We start from the raw sequence: 26,292 nt of genomic DNA, 5'->3' as shown, positions 1-26,292 counted from the left end.
TCACATCTTGTCCTGCTTGTAATAAACCATCTGAAAATAGTTCTTTGCCATATTTTATTTTTATACTGGGAGGCCTAATCTGAAACTAGTTACTCTGGTTTTTTTTTTTCGTTTTAATTACAAAAGCAGTACATAATTGTAACAAATTCAAATAATGAAATTGAAAAGTAACAAGATTGTATTATCTTAATTTGCATTCTTCATAGAATGTGAACCCCATTTTATTTATCTATTTCCCTATTTGTGGAAATTTACATGGTGTACTGTGGCTTATTTTTTTCTTTCTCTTCTTATCTTTGTCCCCTTCCCCTTGTAACAATGCTGGAAAAGACATCCTGTTTGTCCGTGGGTATAGTATTCAAAGTGTAGCTACTGCCATGTTTCCTTCCTGAAAGTTATACTTTATACAACCAGGTCAAAGGTATGAGTGAAGCCATTCTTTTTCCACTATCAGCACCATGAGTGAAAATGAAGTTGCTCAGTCGTCTCTGACTCTTTGCGACCCCATAGACTGTAGCCTACCAGACTTCTCAGTCCATGGGATTTTCCAGACAAGAGTACTAGAGTGGGTTGTCATTTCCTTCTCCAGGGGATCTTCCTGACCAAGGGATCAAACACAGGTCTCCCGCATTGTAGGCAGACGCTTTACCCTCTGAGCCACCAGGGAAGCCTGAGCTAGTTAAGAGTACCTGATAAAAAAGTCCTATCCAGGTTGGAGACAGTCCCTTAAATTATGTCTTTTTCCAGTCCTGGTTGCAGGTCATGAGGCATCTGATCTTCATCCAAAGATAGATTACTGAGATAAGCTTCAGAAACAAACTTAGGGTGTTCTTTAAGAATTCAATTAAATTTTACATTAATATCACATAACAGCAAAGAACTATCCAAGAAATGAGTCTTACTACCTCCATTGGTAGACCTCCATTAACAAACTGGGATTTAACATTTATTAAAGCATCTTTTTCTCCCTAAAATTACCCTCATTTTAATCAAATATAACCAAATTAAGTGCTTACAAATCAAATAATTATAAATTAAACAATAAATTCCAGGTTCATGTGAACTAGGAAATATTCAGTAATAAATACCTGATATTAATGTTTGTTTGTTGACCTATCTAATATAGAGATGTCTTAGAGTAATTAACAGTAAGTATAATATTTTTACTGTACCTAGGTTTAATATAAGTTAAATATTATACCTGTTACGAGTTTGTCAACAAGGACATTACCTCGAGTGAAGAAACTTCTAAAAAAAAATGTAAATGAGGTGAGCTTTTATATAAACTCTATTAAGAATAATTATTCTTTAGAAATATCTATCTAAAATAGTCTCTCCAGATTGGTGTAACTTAAATTTCTAAGGGTTGTGCCAAGTGTGCTAAGTGTTGGAAGTCTATTGAGTAGTTAGGTCATTTCCAAATAAAATAAGACTTTGAAACATTTACTACTAAACACTAATTTCCTTTTACAGAGAAACTAAAGAAATTTGGGACTATAAATGAAAAATGTTTGGTGCCATCCTAAAACGTTCTAAGAAAGCAAGGGTTTTAGAAATTATCACTGTTATTTATGCTCACCAATCTATAAAATGCTAATATAAAAGTTCTTGGTTGCTAAAGGAAAGTAGGAAGTGTGTTTTCAGTAAAAAAAAAAAAAAGTATGAAAAAATACTAAAAAGAGTTATGCATAATCAGTTATGCATGATCAGAGTTATGCAAAATTGGATTACAATTAGTTAGATAAATGGATTTTGTTAGAAATGACACAGCCATTAGAAAACTGGTTAGTCGACTAGGTCCAAGATGACAGAGCTGACTTTCACTAGACCTTGAGCCTTGGTATTTACACCTATTGTGACATATCAGCAAGCAATGATACACCCATCAACATTGACTAAATCTGACCAAATGTTCTAAACCCTTTTAATTGATCTTTTTGATAAAACTTCCTAAATAGAATTCTTTTGAAGTTCTTTTGACCTCTAGCTAACTTTGGGGTGCTTCAGAAGACCCCTGAAACATCCCAAAGGGAGATATTAAACTGTTTATTTGATTGGTTAAATTACATGAAAAAGATTATCAAATGAGTAATAAATCCACTCATGTTATAATGTATGGTAAAATTACTAATACAGATATCCCAGAAATTATATGAAGTTCTTAATATTTTGATATGTCCTGGTATTCTAATGAAAAACCTGATGACTTCACAAAAGTTAACAAAGGACTGAATGAACCAGCAAATATGTTTATAACTTTTATGGTTTCTATCTGAAAAATTACAGGTTTGAATCTTGTGTTTTCTGGGAGTAGGGAAAACCTTCCTCTCAAACTAATTATGAAAATAATTTGGTAAAATTATATGTTATAAACAAAACAATTATATTTTCTCTCTGACTCCTCCAGAAATTTGAAACTCTTAGGTTTCCAGTAAGTTTATCACATGAGCTAGGAAGGTTATCTCACTAACCGGTTCAAATCAGTACTATAAGGTACCCATTTTCTAAAATATCATCAGGTTAGCAGGGGGGAAAAAAGCATCTCATTTCTAATTTGCGTATCTTTATTTATTAAGTAAAACATGTTAAGTGGCTATTTTGTGTGTGTGTGTGTATGTGAATAGTTAGATCATATCCTTTTGTCTATATTCCTCTTGGATTACTTGACTTTTCTTTATTGACTATGTCCTTATTTGACTATTCTCTTATTATTTCTGTATTATAGTATGAATGTTATCCTTTGTCATTTGTTGCAGATATTTTTCCAAATCCATTTGCCTTTTACATTTGTTATGTCTTATTTTCACAGAGGTTTTTTTTTTTTTTTTTTTTTTTTGGGGGGGGTGGTAGCCACTCTTGTCATTCTTTTTTTCCTTTATAGCTTCAAACTTTCTTATGCTTTAGAACTTCCTTGTTCTAGGACTGTATAGTTTTTCTCATATGTGCGAACATTTAGATAATTAACTCCTCTGCGTGTCTTCTAGTCCTGCTAGTTTGTTGTTGCTCACTGGTTCTTAATGTCAGAGTCGGAGAATGTTTGGGAGACCATGTTCATTGAACCCTTGGTGATCGCCCCATGGTCACACCCAGCCGTTGGACAGCATCACTGAGAATAAAGCCCAGGGTTCCTTATTTTCAGTTCTTCCCCTTTTCCATTTCTAATTTGGGTACATGAGCAGTGGACTGCAGTGTGCTTCTTCAGCCCCGGGGTGCTGTTGTGTACCAGCAGAGTATGAGGCGCTGGTGATAAAGTTATGAACAGAATGGACACAGCATCTAACGTTGTGGAATTAATAGTTTAATGCACAAGGCAGACGGTGAGAAGTAGACATATATACTGATTTGGGATAAGGGCTGTGAAAGACATGAAATCATCGGAATGGAGGAGAACAGTGGGGCCTTGAGGCTGCTAAGACAGGGAAGTTGGAGAACGCTGCCTGAGCAAGTGAGATTTACACGGCGATGTGAAAGATGGAAAGGAGCCTGGGACGGGTTCAGGGGAAGAAAGTTTCAGGCCAAGTGGACGGAAGCTCTGAGGTGGAGGCAAGCTCAGCAGCTGGTCCCGGATGAGAGCAGGTATAAACAGCTTCTCCAGGAATGGGGTAATTGTCAGATTTTTGAATACTTTCAGAAAACTCCGTTGACACTGGCTTTGTAAAAATCTGTGCTGTTCATTCATCTCTAAAACCGTACAGAATGCTGGCAAAATCTGGTGATACCATCTTCATTTTCATATTGTTAGGTGAAATTTTATCTTGTAGTGAAAACATATCTTTATTTGGGTGAGAACACATGCTGAGTTTTCTGGAGTGGCTGGTTATAACTGGAAGTGATAGTAAAAACAAATTCCCTTCAGATGGGGCTTATTTCAGACAGATACAGAATATTGTACATAAATCTGTTTATCTTCCTATAAAAGTGAAATAAGAGGAAATATCTGTTATCACAGGTAAAACAGAAATAATGGAAAAATGTTGTGGTGTTTGTTTAGCACATTAATATTTTTCAGACATTAAATTGTCCTCTTGCTGGTGTTCCTATAGCATCTGCGAGTATATGGGTCTCGGAGCTTGTGTTGTTATCATTCTGTGTGTAAATTCACTTACAGGTTTCATAATTTTTTTTTAAAGCTATGTGAGGACAGAGAAGTGACTTTTTTTTTCAGTTTATTGTCATCTTAAAAATTGCTTTTCCAAAGTGTATGCAGTTCTTTGTTAGGCTTAAAATTCACTAGACCCTCCTGTATTCAAGGGCCTCTCTTGGATTTTTTAGTATGCTTTTCACCTTTTGAAAAATAGAATGAAGAAACTCAAGGAAGTCATGTATATTTTTCCCATGAACAGAACATATTTTATGTATATTGTAGAGATAAGAGGGAGGTTTGAATTCTATAATATTCCTCTTTTAGGTGGAAAAAAGACTTCAGTTATATAATTCATGTTTAATTGTTTGTTAGTCCCTAAGGAATGGTAAACCCTTACCATTATTATAGATTTTTCTTGGGCTTTGCTCATTAGTGAAACATCTTGTTCCAGGTCCTGGGATGGGACTGTTGAGTAAGACCTTGTCTCAGAGACTTGTGGGGAAAACACTCATGTAAGCACATCGTCTGATGCGATAAATGCTGAGGGACTTTTGTGGAGCATATTTGGGGGCACAGTTTTGGTTAAGTGTCAAGGAAGAGGTGACAGTTTGTTACCACAGATGGTTGTCACCAACAAGAAGCCTTTGAGTAGCATTGGAGATGAACCTTCTAGGGAGAAACAGCAGTGTGTGTGAAGGTTACAGACTGGAGCCGCATGGTTTGTGCGCCGGTGGTTGTGCTGCTGGTGAACTCCAAGGTGGATGATGGAGGAAGGGGTGGGAGGCGAACGGGAAAGCCCCGAGGGGACCTTTGGTGAAGGGCCGTTCACATCTGTGAGGGAGTTTGGACTTGATTTTGTTGGAAATGGACAAGCACCAGGGATTTTAAAGGAGCAGAAGGATGGGCTCTGTTCACCTTTCTTTTTTACAAAGATAACTTGGGATACAGTTGAGGAAAAGTTAGAAGGGAAGAGCCTGAAGTTGGGGAGACCTGTTAGGAGGCTGTTACGAGAGTCTAAGCCAGAGATGATGAGCCTGAATTGGGATATTAGCAGAGGAAGAGAGAAAAGGTGAAACATTTCAGAAGCACTTCCGAGGCAGTAATCCTCAGGCTAAATCCAGGCTCTGGCTGAGGGACTGTGAGCTGTAATGAAGCCAACACTGTTGGGGGAGCGGCAAGCTGAGATTCTGGCCTTTGTTTGTATCCTGACTCCTGGCGTCACCTGGAGTCTCCTAATTATTTGGAGTTTTTGTTGGTCAAGGCAAGGCACTGGTCCTTCCTGCTTCTTCAGTTCTGGGATTCTATGGGGAAATGGAAGCAAAGGAAACAGCAGAAACCTCAAACCAACCTAATGCAGTTCAGAACTGCACTGCCCCTTTTTCTTTTGCAGCTGGTAGCCTTTCTATTATTGTACTGAAAAATTTGAAACAGAAGAAAAAATCAGGTGTTGGATTAGTAAGGTGTTGATTCTCCAAGTTTTATAATTGTGTGATGGAGAACAAACAGTTCTTGATTCCCTTGCCTAATATGTATTTTTTCTCTTTCTAATACTGTGTTGATATAATTTCCCTTTGTTTTTCTTCAGCATCTGTATTTGAAATAACGTATTTAAAAGATAAAATACGTATCTAAAAGATTGGCAGTTGAAATTTTCTTTTATTTTTGCTTTTGGAGGAACTTTGCTCCCTGGATTGGAATCATTTTTTGCCCATATTCTATGCTCTTGATTTCTCTTAATTTCATAAGTATTTTGAGGGATATCATTCGTGGGCCTTTACCTGATGAGGACACGCTCAGCATTCAGTAGACCACTGGGTCAGTAGACTTAATTCTCAAGTAAGTGGGGCAAAGCTTGTCATGGTTTACTTTTGCCCCTCTTCCTTGAAGTGGCTTTTTGGGAGCTGTTCTTTTCTCCTGAATGGTTGTGTTAGAGACCTTTAGGAAATGATGTCATACTTGAATATTCTTCTTGCTGCAGAAGCTGTATGTTAACTATCTTTATAATGTTAAAAGCACTTCCTTTTTCATTCTAGTTCCGAAAGACCCAAAACCACAGTGGAGGCGTGTGGCTTGGAGTTATGACTGCACCCTGCTGGCCTATGCTGAAAGCATGGGAACTGTGAGGGTGTTTGATCTCATGGGAAGTGAGCTCTTTGTTATTACTCCGGTATGTACATACCCAAAAAACTGCCTTTTATGTATAGGTACTTGAATGAATGAGTGAATGTGATGAAAGAGGAAATATAAATCAGGATAATAAGCTGTGGAGTTAAGATCTTAGATCTAGTTAGAGAGCTGTTCATGAAATATGTCTTCTTTGTATTTTGAAATGCACTATGCAGACATCAGTTCAGTTCAGTTGCTCACTTGTGTCTGATTCTTTGTAACCCTATGGATTGCAGTATGCCAGGCTTCCCTGTCCATCACCAACTCCCGGAGCTTACTCAAACTAATCTACCATTATTACAAGATGGTAGTAAGTAAGTACTAAATTAGAGGTGTTCAGTTCAGTCGCTCAGTCGTGTCCGACTCTTTGAGACCCCATGAATCGCAGCACGCCAGGCCTCCCTGTCCATCACCAGCTCCCGGAGTTCACTCAAACTCATGTCCATCGAGTCAGTGATGCCATCCATCCATCTCATCCTCTGTCGTCCCCTTCTCCTGCCCCCAATCCCTCCCAGCATCAGAGTCTTTTCCAGTGAGTCAACTCTTCGCATGAGGTGGCCAAAGTATTGGAGTTTCAGCTTTAGCATCAGTCCTTCCAATGAACACCCTGGACTGATCTCCTTTAGAATGGATTGGTTGTAGAAAGTGGTAATAAAGTTCCAGTGAAGGAAAGAAGTCAATGGGCTGTTGGAACAGAACCAGCCTGAGAGGAGTTAGAATTTGTTACCATAAAAAGGTAGAAATTGAGATGGAGGGTGAAGAAAAAAAAATTAATGGTGGTAGTAACTTACATTTGTGTAGTGCTTTGTGTTTCATTAAGGACTGATGTATATTCATGTGTAATTTTCACAACACCCTTTGAGTACACTGGGTGCATAGTATCCTCATTTTACGGTTTAGAGAGCTTAAACTGTGAGGAAGTAAAATGACTTTTCCCCTGGTAATCCAGTTAATTAGTGTCTCTTTTAGGAATTCAGTGCTTTCTTTTTTTTTTTTTAACTTTGTATCCTCTTTCCTCAAGTGAACAGGATACAGGGGCAGGAAGATCCGTGGTCCTAATTCTGGCTGCATTTTAGAATCACCTGTGAAGCTTTATAAAGAACGGAAAATGAAACAAAACAAATTATTGGATTTCCCAGGCTACACCTAGAGAAAGTCTGACTTAATTGATCTGAGTGGGACCTGAAGGATAATGTTTCAGGTCTTTCAACTGATTCTAGTGAGCAGCTGGGAGTGAGAACCAAGGATATAGAAAATGGTTTTTGTTAAAAAATGAGTGGAAACACTTGAAAAAGTACACTGTACTCATGTTATAGAAGTTCTGGGGAACCAAGCAAAGAAGGTTGAATTATTATTTTCTAGAGTAGCACTGTTTGTGCTAAGTCACTTCAGTTGTGTCTGACTCTTTGTGACCCTATGGACTGTAGCCTGTCAGACTCTTCTGTCCATATGATTCTCTAGGCAAGAATACTGGAATGGTTTGCCATGCCCTCCTCCAGGGTATCTTCCCGACCCAGAGATTGAACCCACGTCTCTTACATCTCCTGCATTGACATCGGGTTCTTTACCACGAGTGCCACCTGGGAAGCCCTAACACTGTTCAATAGAAATTTAATCTGAGCTGTAAATGTGATCACATGTAATGTAAAGTTTTTTAGTAACATTAAGTTCAACAGGTGAAATTAATTTTATTTAACATATCCAAAATGATTGCATGTTGAAATGACTGTAAAAATTATCAGTGGAATATTTCACATTATTTCTTTGGTACTAAGTCTTTGAAATTTGGTGTGTCTTTTTATGTTTTTAGCTTGTCTCTATTTGTATCTATCAGATGTTCCATAGCCACATGTGGCTACACTGTTGATATTTTATTGAGTGGTTTTAGACAGTGAGGGTCCACTCAGGGTGGTGAATGTGATTCCTGAGGTGCACAAGCCTCCAGATCTTTAGCAAATATAGCCTGATATTTAGCTGATGGAAAAAGGCTGGCATTGAGTGACTGTTTTAAGAGTCCTTCCCTTTAAATTGCTGATTAGACAAATGGAAATAACTGGAGACTGCTTTCTTCTTCTGTCTTTCTTTTTAATGTAACACTGGTTACGACTGGCAGTGGAAATTAACATTTGAGAGCTTATATCTGAATTCTGTATCTTAGAATTCTTTGAGGCTGAATGATAGGATTAGTTTTTTTTTTTTTTTATTTGTCTCCCCTTATTTTTCAATGGAAATATAGTCAAAACAGAAATTCAGTTACTAAGTGAACATCTCACCCAAAGAGGATGCTGTGGTTGGGAGGGCTGGTCTAGACTTGGATGTGTAGTTCTGGGCACTTTGGCTTAGGTGATTCTTCATATACAGTCAGTTCTGGGGCTATCTTAAGGTATGCCTTGCAAGGCCAGTGTCTTGAATAGCCTTCCATTATACATGTGGTAACCTATATCTAGTAGTTTTTAGTGACTTAATTTCTCTCTTCCATAGGCATCTAGTTTAGCAGGCGATTTGAGCTATGCCATTGCTGGGCTGATATTTTTAGAATATAAAGCAAGTGCACAATGGTCTGCAGAACTCTTGGTCATCAATTACCGAGGAGAACTTAGAAGCTACCTTGTAAGGTAAAAATACACTTTATTTGAGATGCCCTGTTTGAAATAATGTTTACTTCCTTGCTTTAGTGTTAGATTTTGGTGCTTTTTTTTTTCTTTCAGCATTTTATTATGAAAAATTGCAAATATAAAAGAAAGGTTGATTTACTATATAGCACAGGGAGCCTGTAGTCAGTGTCTTGTAACAACCTATGATGGAAAATAATCTGAAAAATAATATATGTGTATTACTGAACTACTTCACTGTGTACCTGAAACATTGTAAGTCAACTATACTTCAATAAAATATGTATGTTAAGGAAAAAAGGGGAGATAAATTCATTCACACTTAAGAGAAATGCTTTGTTAAATAAACCTGTATATAATTTTAAAAAGGTTGAAAGAATTTTGTAGTAAGCTCTCATATACCTCCACTTAAATTCTGCTTAGCATTTTGCTGTACCTACTGTGTCATATTTCTATCTAGTTCTCTGGCCATTAATCAGTCCTATTTTTAATGTATTTCAGAGTCAGTACTTATTATTTTAGTATAGTGATAGTGAAGTTGCTCAGTTGTGTCTGACTCTTTGTGAACACGTAGACAGTAGCCTACCAGGCTTCTCCGTCCGTGGGATTTTCCAGGCGAGAATACTGGAGTGGGTTGCCATGCATATTTTAGTATGCATATGATTAATTAAAGTTCAGAATGTACTTAACGGTTTTCTTTCGATTGAGAAAATTTGCATGCAATGAAATGCGCAGATCTGAACTGTACCAGCCAGTGAATTACGACAAATGCATACACTTGTGCAATTCAAAGCCCTGTCCAGATACAGACACTACCATCAAGCAAGAAAGTTCCCTCATGCCTCTTCTTTTTGTCCATACCCACCCTCAGAGGAACTGCTATTTATAATTTTTCTTCATCATAGATTAGTTTTGCCTGTCCTAGTGATTTACATTAACAGACTCATAGAGTATGTACTCTTTTTGTTTAGGTCTCTTTCATTCAGCGTATCTTGAGACTCGTCCTTATTTGTATACGCATCAGTAGTTTATTCTTTTTATGGCTGCTTAGTACTTCATTGTATGACTATCTAGTCTTAGTTAGGGTTGTTATAACAAAATACCATAACTGGGTGGCTTAGCAATAACAGAAATCTATTTCTGACAGTTCTGGAGGCTGGAAGTCTGAGATCAGGGTTCCAGCCTGGTCAGGTTCTGGTGAGAGCTCTTTGTTGGGTGCAGACTGCCCACTTCTCCTTATATCCACACATGATAGAGAGACAGCTAGTTAGCTCTCTAACCTCTTCTTATAAAGACACTAAACCCATTTTGACCTAATAGTTCCCAAAGATCCCATCTCCAGATATCATCACATTGATATTAGGGTCTTAAATGAATTTGAGGGGATACAAGCTTTCAATCTGTGGGGATCACAAATCCTCAGTCCATAGCACTCTTGATCTGTTTATCCCTTCTTCTATTGATGGAGCTCTCAGTTTCCAGTTTTATAAATAAAACAGCTGTGACCACTCTTGTGTAAGTCTTTATGGATAAATGCTTTCATTTCTCTTGGGTTAGTATCTTTGAGTGGAATTCCTGAGTCATAGGGTGGATATAGTTTGTTTTTTGTACGAAATTGCCAGACTTTTTTCAGAGTGGGTATAGCATTCATAGTCCTACTAATAATTTTTCAAAGTTCTGGTGGTTTTACATCCTCAGCAATATTTAAGGATATAAATTTGGTGGTGTCTGTCTTTATAATTATAGACATTTTAATGGGTATTTAGTGGCATTTCATTGTGGTTTAATGGTATTTATTTCTTACTTACCTTCATGAATTTAGTGTTGGAACACATCAGAGCTATCAGGAGAGCCACTGTTTCAGCTTCAGCAGTCATTATCCTCATGGAATCAACACAGCTATTTACCATCCCGGGCATAGGTAAGCAGCCATTTGCTCTCATATTTAGTGGAGTATTAAAGTGCATGTAGAAGCCTTGGCGCAGTTTCAGAGGGAAGAAATTGTCCGTTCTGATTTTTATTTTGGCTTCATTTCCTCCTCTTGTGTATAGTTGCCTTAATGTCTGTGGTATTGTTGTAGTCCCCTTCTGAACATTCATGCTCATCTGTCTGGCACGCTGAGCTTCTTGGAGCCAGACTGGGCATTGGGAATATTCGCTGAGGAATGTCTTTTCTCTTTGTTCTCTGAGTCTGTTCATATTTGTAAAATGAAGATAATACAGAACACGTTGCATTGTTGAGGCAGTTCAAAAGCCGTGCACATGAAATGCCTTGGCATAGAAGGAGCTCAGTAGCTGTTCTTCCCTTCTTCTGTCCTTTGCAAGTTGGGGCTGCACTGATTATTGCATAGTCAATTTCTGCCACTCCAGGCACAACTCCGAGGTACCGTGGACTCAGTTCCAGACCTCTGCAATAAAAGGGATATTGTTGCAATAAAGGGAGTCACACACATTTTTGATTTCTTAGTGCCTATAAAAGTACATTTACATTATATTGTAATTTTAAGTGTGCAATAGCATTATGTTTAAAAAATGTGCATACCTTAATAGAAAAGTGCAAAACAGTTAACAGTAGTAACATCAAAGATCACTGATCTCAGATCATCATAATAAATGTATTAATAATGAAAAAGTTTGAAATATTGAGAGAATCACCAAAATGTGACACAGAGACATGCAGTAATTGCTGTTGGAAAACTGACACTTTAGACTTGCTCTTTGTGAGGCCGCCACAGAATTTCAGTTTGTAAAACAAAAAAGCAGTATATGTGAAGTGCAGTAAAGCAAAACAGAGTGAAACAAAGTTGGCCTGTGTGTTTGATTCTTCTTGTGTGCCACTTATCCATGTATTTGCCAGCTACGCAGAGGGTTACCTAAAACTTTTGACATTTTCTGCTTCCCATGATTTCTCCCTTTGACTTTGTTATTTGTGAATGAAATTTACATATATTTTATAAATTAGTCAAGCTAACTTTTTGGTTCTCTAAAATGGAGGAATAAATATCAAATTGAGCCAGGCAAACCTTGCTTGAGTTCTGAATTTTGAGACTTACCCTCTTGGCAAGTACTTAAACTCTGATCCTCAAGTGTACTTAAGTATTTTAATTGAAAATGTATGAAAGTTTTCTTTCTGTTCAATCATAGGTCTGTCCTTCTGTTGGTTCAGAATGTTATGATTATGAAGTTTTTATACTAAAGTTTTTATACACACACACACCTGTACAGCTCCAATGATTTCCTGATTATACTTTCTTGATCCCGTCCCCTCCAGTCTCCTGTTGATAACCACTGTCCTAAGTTTTGCTTACATCTCTTGCTTTCTTTATAGTTTTACCACTTATTCATATTTAGTTATGAGTGTATTTGTTGCTGTTGTTCACTTGCTAAGTAGTGTCTGACTCTTTACAATCCCCTGGACTGCAGCGTGCCAGGCTTCTCTGTCCTTCAGTATCTCCCGGAGTTTGCTCAGATTTGTTTCCATTGAGTTGATGATGCCATTCAACCATCTCATCCTCTGTCACCGCCTTTTCCTCTTGCCCCCCCTCAATCTTTCCCAGCATCAGGGTCTTTTCCAGTGGGTTGGCTCTTGGCATTAGGTGGCCAAAGTTATTGGAGCTTCAGCATCAGTCATTCCAATGAATATTCAGGGTTGATTTCTTTTAGGATTGACTGGTTTGATCTCCTTAGTGTCCAAGGGACTCTCAAGAGTCTTCTCCATCACCACAGATTGAAAGCATCAATTCTTGGACACTTAGTCTCCTTTATGGTCCAACTCTCACATCGTACGTGACTACTGGAAAAAGCATAGCTTTGACTATATGGACCTTTGTCAGCAAAGTGATGTCTCTGCTTTTTACTATGATGTCTAGGTTTGTCATATGAATATGTAAGTGGAGTCACATAGAACAGGGGTCCCCTACCCCAGGGGTGCAGATGGATCACATATCAGGAGGTCAGCAGCAGTCCTGCGAGCTGAACTTCATCTGTCACTCTGCCATAGCTCTCATTACCCCCTTCATCATCCCCCCAACTCTGGCTTTTGCTTTGTTTATTTCATGATGACTCCTGATTGTCTCTCTGTTGTTTTTTTTTTTCAGGAAGGTAAGTGAGGTTCTCTTGGGATCATAGGTTTGAAATGATCATACACTCAATAGTTATCGCATGATAATAACTTGTCATAAGTGAGACTATATTCATTATTTCTTAAGGCTTTCACTTTGTGGCATAGGATGTAAGTAAGTAAAGGTATTTCTGGAGGAGTGGTCTCGAAATGAAAGTTTTGGAAAGGTGAATTATGAAACCACTGAAGGAGAGCCTCTTCTTGGTTTTGCAGTCATATACAATTTGTGACAGCAGTCAACTTGGAGATGGATGTCTGTATTAAAGTTTCTGAATGAGAATTGTTATAAAGCAAGGAATATGTGTAAATGTCTTGTTGTGCATGACAAAAATATTGCTAGTTGTTTATATTTTCCATTATGTGATCTTTTTTTAAATGAAAGAACCTGAAATATTCATCACATTTTTAATTTATTTTTGGTTATTTTAGTAATGTGAGCCTGTGGTATTTTTCATCCACAAGGATTCTGTAAATGTGAAATAAATCAGCCAGACTGGAGTTAGGATAAATTGGTAATATACAAACTCAAGGTTTTATGCTGAGAGCACTATTGAAGGAGAGAAATTGAGGTGTAAGTTGGGTAATATGAAAGAAAAATTAGTTGAGAAGCTTTGGGATAAGCTCTGAGGATTTGCTGATTTTGACTGTTTTCTTTCTTGTCTTCTAACTCACAGCCTAAGAATGCATTTTATCCTGTCCAGACTATCTCGTATTCCAGTTTTGCTGCTCTCCTACACTTACCCTGACACTTCCTCTGTTTTCTGTTCTCAGTGTTGCCTTTGTGTGTTAGATTTGGCTTCTATTGTACCCGGATTCCAGCTAGGAGGAATTTCGTACCTCTGCATTTTTAGAAGGGACTACATTAAACTTTAGTACAAGTGGGTTGTGTGCTTGGTGGTGATTAGGTTGTGGTGCCTGCCCTGTAGGAGTGTACAGTCTATTTTAGGAGTCACACATTCACAAATAAGGGCACCCACATAATATGAATAAGTTACAATACAGTAGTCTGCCCTATCCACAGGGTGTATGTCCCAAGACCATCAGGGGATGCCTGAAACTTCAAATAGTACTGAACCCTGCATATAGTGTTGTTTTTTTTTTTCTCCCACATACATATATACCTGTGGTAAAGTTTAACTTATAAATAAGGCACAGTAAGAGAATATTTGAACTGCCAGCATCATTACTCTTGTGTTTTGGGGCCATTATTAAGTAAAATGAGGCTTACGTGAATACAAGCATTGCAGTACCTCACCATCCATCTCTGATAACCTGGATGGCTACTGAGTGCCTGAAGGGTGGGGTGCACTGGCCAATGGCATGTCATCTCTTGGGGCAGGATGGAGCAGGATGGCACGGGAAGGCCCAGGATTTTGTTATACTACTCAGAGTGGCGTGCAGTTTAAAACTTGTGAACTGTTTATTTCTGGAATGTTCCATTTCATGTTTTTGGACTGCAGTTGACTCTGGGTAACTGAAGTTGCAAAAGGTGAAACTGTGGGTAGGTGGGACTCCTGTTTATATTTTTTAATGATAGCTTCTGCTTTCAACAGCTTTTTTTTTGTTGTTGTTTTGAGGTTTTGATCCTAATTTTATTGTAAATTTCTACAAGCAAAATCTGACTTATTCAACTTTGAGCCTCCAACAGTTCTTTGATAACTGCTCAAAGATAATTAGTGTTGGAAGCTAACTTTTTCTAGGTCCTGAATTATATCTCAACAAACACAAAAGGTGGAAAACAAGCCTCTTTTCTTGGTCCTTTGTGAGAAGCCACTCATTCTCGGAATCCTTGATGATGCTTTGGTATTTTAAGTGTATAGTTCAGTGATTTTTAATAAATACGTAGGGTTGTGCAAGCTCTACACCAGTCAGTTCTAGAATATTTCCAGTGCTCCTAAAGATCTCTCATGCCCGTGAGTTTCATGGAATGTAAATCACAACCTCAATAAAACTGTAATAAAGAGTGAATTAGAAAGAAAAAAGATCCTTTAAGCAGGTTTTCATTTGAACACTTTCTTTTTAAGTTTTAAAATTACTTTTAATTCACATATAGTAAAAAGGGTGTATGTTTTTTTTTTAAATTATTGAAGTATAGTTGATTGACAGTATTTTATTTCTTCTTTACTATAAAGTGATTCAGTTGCACACATATATATTCCTTTGCATATTCTTTTCCATTCTGATTGCTCACAGGATATGGAATATAGTTTCCTGTGCTGTACAGGGGGACCTTGTTGTTTATCAGTCTCCTATATAATAGTTAAGCTCTACTGATCCCAAACTCTCATTCCTTCCGTCCCTTCCCATCCTCCTCCCCCTTGGCAACCGCAGGTCTGTTCTCTTATGTCTGTGAGTCTGTTTTTATAGATACATTGATTTGTATTGTATTGTAGATTCCACATGTAAGTTATATCATGTGATATTTGTCTTTTTCTTTCTGACTTTAATCTCTGGGTCCATCCATGTTGCTGCAGATGGCATGCATATGTTTTGATGACTGAGTAATACATCAGTTGTGTGTGTATGTGTGTGTGTGTGTGTATACACACCGCATCTTCTTATCCATTCATCTGTTGATGGACATTTAGGTTGTTCCCATATCTAGCCAAGTGATACTCTTGGCTATTATAAACAGCACTACTATGAATACAATGATGCATGTATCTTTTTGAAGTATAGTTTCGTCTGGGTATATGCCCAGGAGTCGGACTGTGGGATCATAGGGCTACTCGAGTTTTCTGAGGAATCTCTATACTGTTTTCCCTAGTGGTTGAGCCAATTTACATTGCCACCAACTGAACACTTTTGTCTTTATGTTAAGAAAGATACCCAGGTTTATGTTAAGAAAGATACCTATGTTTCATGTAGTCTATAGGGAAAAACCATGATTGATTAATAATGTTTCATGGTTGTGTTAAGGATTAATTCAAGCATTTGAGTGATTTTTTTTTTTTCCCTTTTAGTCACCTGTGTTAAGCCAGATACAGATTCTACAAAAAGAGTGTGAGACAACATTTACAAGGAGTAATAAGCTAGGTTTTCAGCTTGCCTATGTATAGAGTACAGTTAGGTAGGAGTGAATTGGCTAAAGAGTAGTTGGGTGATTGCATTCTCCTAAATATGCACTCATAGTATTTCCTACTATTCTGTGCAAGTCTCAGAAGATGGACGAGGAGATAGTCTTTAGAAATCTGTTAATTTTAGGGGATACTGAGGAACACCTTTAAGTAATGGCATACTGCAGTACTAAAGGGCTGTGTCTCCTGATTTGGTCATCTCTTGGTGGCCTTCTGATTTCCCCTAAACAGCACTCAGCATTTTATTTTTTATTATTATTATTATGTATTTATTATTTATAAGCATTATTTATTTTACTTTTTATAAAATTTATGTTTAATGGAAGGATAATTGCTTTGCAGTATTGCATTGGTTTCTACCAAACATCGGCATGAATCAGCCATAGGTTCACCCACGTCCCCTCCCACTTGAATATTCCTCCCTCAGCGTTTTAAATGCAGGCGTCCTTCACACTCATTTACTTGAGATACCCCCTTTATCCCATACGTTGTACTTAGTGGGGGGATCAAAAATGTCTTGTGTGAATGAGCTCTCAGGAGACATAACAACCCAACTGGCACGGGAAAGAAAACAGGCCTGGGCGCAGACTGGGAAGGGGTGTGGGTAGAGTACACAGAGGGGCCACCATCTCAGTACATCACCCTCGTCTAGGGAAAGGTCCCACAAATGTTTTAATTTTATCTTGTGGAAGAGATAGTGTTGAGAATACCCTACCTTAAAGGTTTACCCAAGAGCACTAGCACATTTTTCTTCTTTTATAAGCTGTAAGATCCATATAGACCTATGAGATGCTTTGGGGAGGTAATCAGTGAGCCTTTATATCCATTACATTGCTGTAAAATTGCCCGCCTTTCTTTCTGGTTCCTAAGGTCATATATATTCTGTGAGAATCAGGTCAGTGGTGTGTAAAAGATATACTATATTGACAGCTGGAGGAGCAGTTACGTATAAATTGCATTAGGAAATTTCTCATAAGCCCTAGCTAGATAAGATTTAATAATTTTATGAAGGATTGCTTCTAGAAAAGGAATGGGTGCCGTAGTCCTGATCCTTGTTGATTATCTTCTACTGCAGCGAGAGAGTGTGTTTGGCCTTTGGTAGTGTAGGGGCTATTGACATTTGAGAGATTAATGTGCAGCTTTGTAGCTGGCAAGTCTGAATGTCAGAAATTGAGTATCTTAACTTACATTAAGGAGTTTTTCATGTTGCCTTTCGAATGCTCATTCTTCCAGTGTGAGCAAATTCTTTTTTCCGTGAGTTCAGGTTGGTTTTTAGAAGAGAAACGAAGAGGTCCTATTGTTAGTAGAGAAAGCTGCATCGTTTTGGCATAGAGGAAAGTCCTTAGATGTGAATTAAGGGACTTGCTGAGCTTCATGGACTAACTTTCCTTTTTTTCTTAAACGGGTATATGTTTCTGGTGAGGCAGGGGAGTCTTGGCCACATCCTGTGATCTGTTTTTATCTAGAATATATTACAGATAGGGAGACATGTGTGACTCAGAAGCATCTTGGTTCTTAGCAGCCTTTAGCTGTCTTTTAAGTCAGTGACAGTGCTTTATTACTTTTACTTTTCTTTGGCCTACAATTGAAAAAAATTTATTTGGAAATCATTGTTACCTCATCCATCAGTCCTCTACATGGAGAGTCTTTGAGAGAAGAGGCTAGTTCTCATTATGTTATAGTTTTTTGCACTTAAGTGGGCCCTTGTAGGCCTTGATAAAGCTTTGAATTCCTACAGGTGATAAATAACAAGTCTGTGTCTCTCCTCTTTGAGTGTTTTGGTTGTAGTTTAACCTGATATATGATAACTTTGTATGTCAGTGAATTTCAGTAATCTTAAGCAGGGTATTTTGTACTGAGGTTATACTCCCTCCCACCCTGCCCCCCCACCTCCCCCCCCTGCCCCCCGACCCCTAACTTTAAGGACTATTTCCACAATCCTTCTGCAGAATTTATGGAAATAAAATTTTAAGAAGTGACTTGGGCCAGATTGAATTTCTTCTTATACTTGGAGTCATGCTGGCTACTGTGGATCTTTCTTGAAAGTAGAGAGATGAAAGAAGACGATTATCTTTGGTTCTTTTATAGGAATTAAGGAATGATGCTTAATTATGGTTTATATACAAAAAGAAAATTAAAAAAATACATTTGTGATGTGATAGAATGTGTACTGGATTCAGTTTAGTTGCTCACTTGTGTCTGACTCTTTGCGACCCCATGGACTGCAGCATGCCAGGCTTCCCTGTCCATCACCAACTCCCGGAGTTTACTCCTGATGGTGAAGCTAACACCACAGACCACAGAGAAAAGAGACAGAAACTGGCTCGTTGATGACCACTCATTGTTGAATCACCCAACCCCGAAGTCAGCCCCACCTCTGAGCTTTTGAGTTATATAAGCCAGGAAATTTTCTGCTCACTTAAGCTAATTTAATTGGATTTTCACTTGTGTCTAAAAACATTCTGAAATTAATCTATATTTATATGGGAGTAATTATTATTCCCCATTATGTAGAGGAGAAAACTCGAATCATTTCCCCAAGGTTGAGCTTGATGGGAGCTCAGGAAGGTCTAACCATAAACCTGTCTCTCTATTCATCACCATGCTGCCCCTCAAAGAACTTCACAATGTGTCTAAGATTCACCAGGATTTAATTCAATACGATGAGAGGCCGCAGTATTCAGTTCAGTTCAGTTCAGTCACTCAGTCGTGTCCGACTCTTTGTGATCCCATGAACTGCAGCACGCCAGGCCTCCCTGTCCATCACCAACTCCTGGAGTCCACCCAAACCCATGTCTGTCGTGTCAGTGATGCCATCCAACCATCTCATCCTCTGTCCTGCCCTCCTCCTCCTCCTGCCCTCAATATTTCCCAGCATCAGGGTCTTTTCAAATGAGTCAGCTCTCCACATCAGGCGGCTAAGTATTGGAGTTTCAGCTTCAACATCAGTCCCTCCAACGAACACCCAGGACTGATCTCCTTTAGGATGGACTGGTTGGATCTCCTTGCAGTCCAAGGAACTCTCAAGAGTCTTCTCCAGCACCACAGTTCAAAAGCATCAATTCTTTGGTGCTCAGCTTGCTTTATAGTCCAACTCTCACATCCATATATGAATACTGGAAAAACCATAACTTTGACTAGATGGACCTTTGTTGGCAAAGTAATATCTCTGCTTTTTAATATGCTGTTTAGGTTGGTCATAGCTTTTCTTCCAAGGAGCAAGCGTCTTTTAATTTCATGGCTGCAGTCACCATCTGCAGTGATTTTGGAGCCCCCAAAAATAAAGTCTGTCACTGTTTGCCATTGTTTTCCCCACCTATTTGCCATGAAGTGATGGGACCAGATGCCATGATCTTAGTTTTCTGAATGTTGAGTTTTTAAGCCAACTTTTTCATTCTCCTCTTTCATTTTCATCAAGAGACTCTTCAATTACTCTTCACTTTCTGCCGTAAGTGTGATGTCATCTGCATATCTGAGGTTACTGATATTTCTTCTGGCAATCTTGATTCCAGCTTGTGCTTCATTCAGCCCAGCATTTCTCATGATGTCCTCTGCATATAAGTTAAATAAGCAGGGTGACGATATACAGCCTTGATGTACTCCTTTCCCAACTTAGAACCAGTCCGTTGTTCCATGTCTGATTCTAACTGTTGCTTCTTGACCTGCATACAGGTTTCTGCATACAGGTTTCTCAGGAGGCAGGTAAGGTGGTCTGATATTCCCATGTCTTAAAGAATTTTCCGCAGTTTCTTGTGATCCACACAGTCAAAGGCTTTGGCATAATCAATAAGCCAGCAGAAGTAGATGTTTTTCTGGAGCTCTCTTGCTTTTTCAATGATACAATGGATGTTGGCAATTTGATCTCTGGTTCTTCTGCCTTTTCTAAATCCAGCTTGAACATCTGGAAGTTCATGGTTCATTTACTGTTGAAGCCTGGCTTGGAGAATTTTGAGCATTACTTAGCTGGCGTGTTAGATGAGTACAATTGTGTGGTAGTTTGAGCATTCTTTGGCTTTGCCCTTCTTTGGGATTGGAATGAAAAGTGACCTTTTCCAGTCCTATGGCCACTGCTGAGTTTTCCAAATTTGCTGGCATATTGATTGCAGCACTTACACAGCATCATCCTTGAGGATTTGAAATAGCTCAACTGGATTCCACCACCTCCACTAGCTTTGTTGGTAGTGATGCTACCTAAGGCCCACTTGACTTTGCATTCCAGAATGTCTGGCTTTATGTGAATGATCACACCATCTTGGTTATCTGGGTCATGAAGATCTTTTTTGTATAGTTCTTCTGTGTATTCTTGCCACCTCTTCTTAATATCGTCTACTTCTGTTAGGTCCATACCATTACTGTCCTTTATTGTACCCATCTTTGCATGAAATTTCTGTCCTTTATTGTACCCATCTTTGCATGAAATGTTCCCTTGGTATCTCTAATTTTCTTGAGATCTCTAGTTTTTCCCATTCTGTTGTTCTCTATTTGCATTGATCACTGAGGAAGGCTTTCTTATCTCTCCTTGCTATTCTTTGGAACTCTGCATTCAAATGGGTATATGTTTCCTTTTTCCTTTGCCTTTAGCTTCTCTTTTCTCAGCTATTTGTAAGGCCTCCTCAAACAACCATTTTGCCTTTTTGCATTTCTTTTTCTTGGGGATGGTTTTGAATACTGCCTCCTGTAGAATGTCACGAACCTCTGTCCATAGTTCTTTAGGTATTCTGTCTGTCAGATCTAATCCCTTGAATCTATTTGTCACTTCCACTGTATAATCGTAAGAGATTTGATTTGGGTCATACCTGAATGGTCTAGTGGTTTCCCCTAGTTTCTTCAATTTAAGTCTGAATTTGGTAATAAGGAGTTCATGATCTGAGCCACAGGCAGCTCCCTGTCTTGTTTTTGCTAACTGTTTAGACTTCTCCATCTTTGGCTGCAAAGAATATAATTAATCTGATTTTGGAATTGACTATCTGGTGATGTCCATGTGTAGAGTCGTCTCTTGTGTTGTTGGAAGAGGGTGTTTGCTATGACCAGTGCGTTCTCTTGGCAAAACTGTTAGCATTTGCACTGCTTCGTTTTGTACTCCAAGGCCAAATTTGCCTGTTACTCCAAGTATCTCTTGACTTCCTACTTTTGCATTCCAGTTCCCTCTGATGAAAAGGGTGTCTTTTCATCATTCTGCACTGTACATGTACTGGATTAGGAGACAGGAAATACGTGCTACCTATTTGCTCTGTAACCTCAAGACAAGTCATTCTTTTTGGATGACATTTTCCCGGCACTGCACTGCACACAGACAGTAGATGGTGGTTTTTGCAAGCTGCTTAAGCACAGAGATGTTTAGTGTAGACTCTAAGGTGGTGTTTAGCAGAGCAGATGTGTGACAGTGATTTTGATAGCAGACATTATGGAAAGACCCATAGTGAGGGATAGCGGGCAGGCAACAGTTAGTAGGGTTCAGTGGGGGTGGGGTAGTGTTTGAAGACAAGACTTATTTTCCTGAGAGAGTTAAGTTTGAGCAATTGAAATAGGTGAGAATTTGATTTCAGGACCTGGACAGTTCTGAAATCAGGATTCAAAGTAGACATGGAATAGATCTGATAGAGGGATGCTGAACATGTTATATTGTGCCTTGGCAGTGAAGTTGCCTAAATGCATCCTGATGCTTAGGAGGGGGTTAGGTTTTTAGATTATTGACATCAACTGTGGATTGAGTGAAGGCATCTGGGGCAGGGACATCCAAGAATTCTAAGATGAACAGAATTGTCAATAATGAACTGATAAGATTTTTGTAGTAAGGAATGAAAGTGAAGTGAAAGTGTTAGTTGCTCAGTTGTGTCTGACTCTCTGCGACCCCGTGGACTGTAGCCTGCCAGGCTCCTCTGTCCATTTGGTTCTCCAGGCAAGAATACTGGAGCCGGTAGCCATTTCCTTCTCCAGGGGATCTCCCCGACCCAGGAATTGAACCCAAGTCTCCTGCATCGCAGTTGGAGTCTTTACCATCTAAGCCACCAGGGAAGCTTGGTAAAGAATAATCAAGATCAAATTAAAATGAATTAAATTGGCAACATTTCTGTGTCCTGAGAGAGGATTGTTTCATGTCTGTGAAGTAGCAGGTAACAGTTTTTGAGCCTTTATTTTGCCAGGCATGCTCTTAAGAACTTTCAATATGGTGACATGTAATTATTCTCTCCCACCCGCCCCTTCCTTGCTGGTCTATGCCACAAGCCTGTTGGTGATTGGACAGGGTACATACAAGAATTTCTCACTCTATTATTTCAAAATCATGTACTTGACTTTAAGGAGTTTTAAGCCACTAGATGGCAGATTGTTTCAACAATTACTAGACAGAAGCCCCTTCTTAATAAACCATTTATAATTCTTCTTGGAGTCAATTGTTAGGGTCACATTTAGCTCTCCCAGTGCATTAGAATCCCACCTGGTGTGGTACACGGGGGCACACAGTCCATTCCTCCCTCCCTCCCTTTCCTCAGAGGGGGCTATCTGCCCTCTCCTCACTGCCTCTTGCTCTGCCCTGGCCTCTGCTCATTTAATTCACTCCATGTGTTTTTGGCTCCATCACTTATAGCTTATTTTTCTTGTCTGATACTGACATCCCTGCTGTGAGTTTTAGTTTCTTAGAATGTCAGAGCTGGCCAAGAGTTTCATCCATCACCCGGCTCAGCCCGTTCATTTCTCAGGTGGTAGAACTAAAGCCGTGAGAGGTTAAGCCGAGGATGAGGACCCTGTGTCAGGCTTATCCTCCCGCCCCAGCAGTTCTGTGCGCAGAGAGCCATTCCCTGAACGAAACCGACATGGAAATACTTTGAAGCATACAGACACAGTCTCTGTGTCTGAGTGGGTTAAGTTCGGTGATGGAGGCGTGATTTCAATAACGGTTACAGTTTAGAAAGTAGAAGGTGATACGTGCTCAGGAAGCGAGCAGCATAAACCATCTCATATTGTTAAGGACCGCTTCTAAGTTTCTGCCCTGCTACCCCTGCTTGCCTTCTACAGGCTGGGAGCACTCACTCCCTTTGTGAGCATCCTCCCAGCACACTGTTTACAGACACAGCTCCGTGCTCCTGTACCTCGTGTTCTCTTGGCTGAGGAGGCTCTTTATCTGATCTCTTTATCTGTCAGGAAATTGTTGAAGGGATAAACCTTTCTCTGGTGTTAACCCTGTGAAGCTTTCCTGGACCTCGTCTCCCATGCAGTTAATTGGTCCTTCAGGCTTGTTTTTGTGTCTAACTCAGGGGTCCCCACAGGCGTGGTTCAGGTGGGCTCCTTCTTTCCCCTGGAGTGGACTGTGCTTGTCGTCATTCTTGTGAATGAGTATATGTCCCCAGCCATCTGAGAAAGGAAGGTGCCCGAGCCTCACCCCACGGTTGGTACCGATGCTTTGGGAGAGCTAAGCTCGCCACTGCAAATTAATCTGAGAATTAGAAGTGGTTTGTTAAAGTGAGCTCTTCATTTGTCTCACACATTCCTGGTTGCTTAGCACATGGTTTGCGTTTATAATTTTGATGGCATGAAGGAAACTAATATTACAGTTACTTTGGTGCAAAGATATTTGAACCTAATACATCTGATTCCTTGACCCGAGATTTTCCTATTTTCCACAAAATTTTGAGGTAAAAGATTATTGGGAAAGTTAATTCCTGTCTCCTACTCTCTCGTTTTACTTAATGAGAAGGAGTTTTAACTCTTACACATTGTGTGCTTTAGTCTTCAGATTTAATATGTACTGTAGAAATTCTGTATTGCTTTTCATCTTTATAGAATAATTAAAAAATAAGGGCTTGCTTCAAAATGTGATTCTTAAGGTAAGTACTTCCACTGTATAATCATAAGGGATTTGATTTAGGTCAACCTGAATGGTCTAGTGGCTTTCCCTACTTTCTTCAATTTAAGTCTGAATTTGCCAATAAGGAGTTCATGATCTGAGCCACAGTCAGCTCCCGTGACTGTATAGAGCTTCTCCATCTTTGGATGCAAAGAATATAATTAATCTAATTTCAGTGTTGACCATCTGGTGATGTTCATGTGTAGAGTTTTCTCTTGTGTTGTTGGAAGAGGGTGTTTGCTATGACCAGTGCATTCTCTTGGTAAAACTCTATTAGCCTTTGCCGTGCTTCATTCTGTACTCCAAGGCCAAATTTGCCTGTTACTCCAGGTGTTTCTTGACTTCCTACTTTTGCATTCCAGTCCCCTATAATGAAAAGGACATCTTTTTTGGGTGTCAGTTCTAAAAGGTCTTGTAGGTCTTCATAGAACCATTCAATTCAGCTTCTTCAGCGTTACTGGTTGGGGCATAGGCTTGGATCACCGTGATATTGAATGGTTTGCCTTGGAAATGAACAGAAATCATTGTCTCATTTTTGAGATCGCATCCAAGTACTGCATTTTAGACTCTTTCTGTTGACCATGATGGCTACTCCATTTCTTCTAAGGGATTCCTGCCCGCAGTAGTAGATATAATGGTCATCGGAGTTAAATTCACACATTCCAGTCCATTTTCATTCGCTGATTCCTAGAATGTTGATGTTCACTCTTGCCATCTCCTGTTTGACCACTTCCAATTTGCCTTGACTCATGGACCTAACATTCCAGGTTCCTATGCAATATTGCTCTTTACAGCATCGGACCTTGCTTCTATCACTAGTCACGTCCACAACTGGGTATTGTTTTCACTTTGGCTCCATCCTCATTCTTTCTGGAGTTATTTCTCCACCACTGATCTCCTGTAGCATATTGGGCACCTACTGACCTGGGGAGTTCCTCTTTCAGTATCCTATCATTTTGCCTTTTCATACTGTTCATGGGGTTCTCAAGGCAAGAATACTGAAGTGGTTTGCCATTCCCTTCTCCAGTGGACCACATTCTGTCAGACCTGTCCACCATGATCCAGCCATCTTGGGTGGCTCCACATGGCATGGCTTAGTTTCATTGAGTTAGACAAGGCTGTGGTCCATGTGATCAGATTGGCTAGTTTTCTGTGTTATGGTTTCAGTGTCTCTGCCCTCTGAGCCAGGCTTCAGCAATACATGAACTGTGAACTTCCAGATGTTCAAGCTGGTTTTAGAAAAGGCAGAGGAACCAGAGATCAAATTGCCAACATCCGCTGGATCATGGAAAAAGCAAGAGAGTTCCAGAAAAACATCTATTTCTGCTTTATTGACTATGCCAAAGCCTTTGACTGTATGGATCACAAGAAACTGTGGAAAATTCTTAAAGAGATGGGAATACCAGACCACCTGACCTGCCTCTTGAGAAATCTGTATGCAGGTCAGGAAGCAACAGTTAGAACTGGACATGGACCAATAGACTGGTTCCAAATAGGAAAAGGAGTATGTCAAGGCTGTATATTGTCACCCTGCTTATTTAACTTCTATGCAGAGTACATCATGAGAAATGCTGGGCTGAAAGAAGCACAAGCTGGAATCAAGATTGCCGGGAGAAATATCAATAACCTCAGATATGCAGATGACACCACCCTTATGGCAGAAAGTGAGGAGGAACTAAAAAGCCTCTTGATGAAAGTGAAAGAGGAGAGTGAAAAAGTTGGCTTAAAGCTCAATATTCAGAAAACTAAGATTGTGGCATCTGGTCCCATCACTTCATGGGAAATAGATGGGAAACAGTGTCAGACTTTATTGTTTTGGGCTCCAAAATCACTGCAGATGGTGACTGCAGCCATGAAATTAAAAGACTGTTACTTCTTGGAAGGAAAGTTATGACCAACCTAGATAGCATATTCAAAAGCAGAGATATTACTTTGTGAACAAAAGTCTTTCTAGTCAAGGCTATGGTTTTTCCAGTGGTCATGTATGGATGTGAGAGTTGGACTGTGAAGAAAGCTGAGCGCCGAAGAATTGATGCTTTTGAACTGTAGTGTTGGAGAAGACTCTTGCGAGTCCCTTGGACTAGAAGCAAATCCAACCAGTCCATCCTAAAGGAGACCAGTCCTGGGTGTTCATTGGAAGGACTGATGCTGAGGCTGAAACTGCAGTACTGTGGCCACCTCATGCGAAGAGTTGACTCATTGGAAAAGACCCTTATACTGGGAGGGATTGGGGTAGCAGGAGGAGAAAGGGACGATAGAGGATGAGATGGCTGGATGTCATCACTGAATCGATGCACGTGAATTTGGGTGAACTCCGGGAGTTGGTGATGGACAGGGAGGCCTGGCATGCTGGGATTCATGGGGTCGCAAAGAGTCAGACATGACTTAGTG

At 39.4% G+C, this 26,292-nt stretch overlaps 1 protein-coding gene across 5 annotated transcripts in view; it reads left to right on the top strand.

The window, feature by feature from the left end:
* The window catches only part of NBAS (NBAS subunit of NRZ tethering complex), a 329,576-nt gene that overhangs the window by 28,056 nt on the left and 275,228 nt on the right, over positions 1-26,292 (top strand). For all 5 annotated transcript variants that reach the window (XR_015135793.1, XM_086323557.1, XM_086323555.1 and 2 more), the window contains exons 7-9: positions 6,118-6,251; positions 8,732-8,865; positions 10,685-10,783. Coding sequence is in view for 4 of the 5 variants with exons in the window: in XM_086323557.1 (XP_086179683.1) it covers positions 6,118-6,251; positions 8,732-8,865; positions 10,685-10,783 (367 nt within the window). In the remaining variant the exon portion in view is untranslated. The remainder of the gene's footprint in view (positions 1-6,117; positions 6,252-8,731; positions 8,866-10,684; positions 10,784-26,292) is intronic.

The sequence above is a fragment of the Bos grunniens genome, chromosome 11 (genome assembly GCF_055505025.1).
Source record: "Bos grunniens cultivar Pamir isolate PY7600 chromosome 11, Bosgru_T2T1.0, whole genome shotgun sequence".
Taxonomy (NCBI): domain Eukaryota; kingdom Metazoa; phylum Chordata; class Mammalia; order Artiodactyla; family Bovidae; genus Bos; species Bos grunniens.
This window is presented reverse-complemented; position numbering and strand designations above follow the sequence as displayed.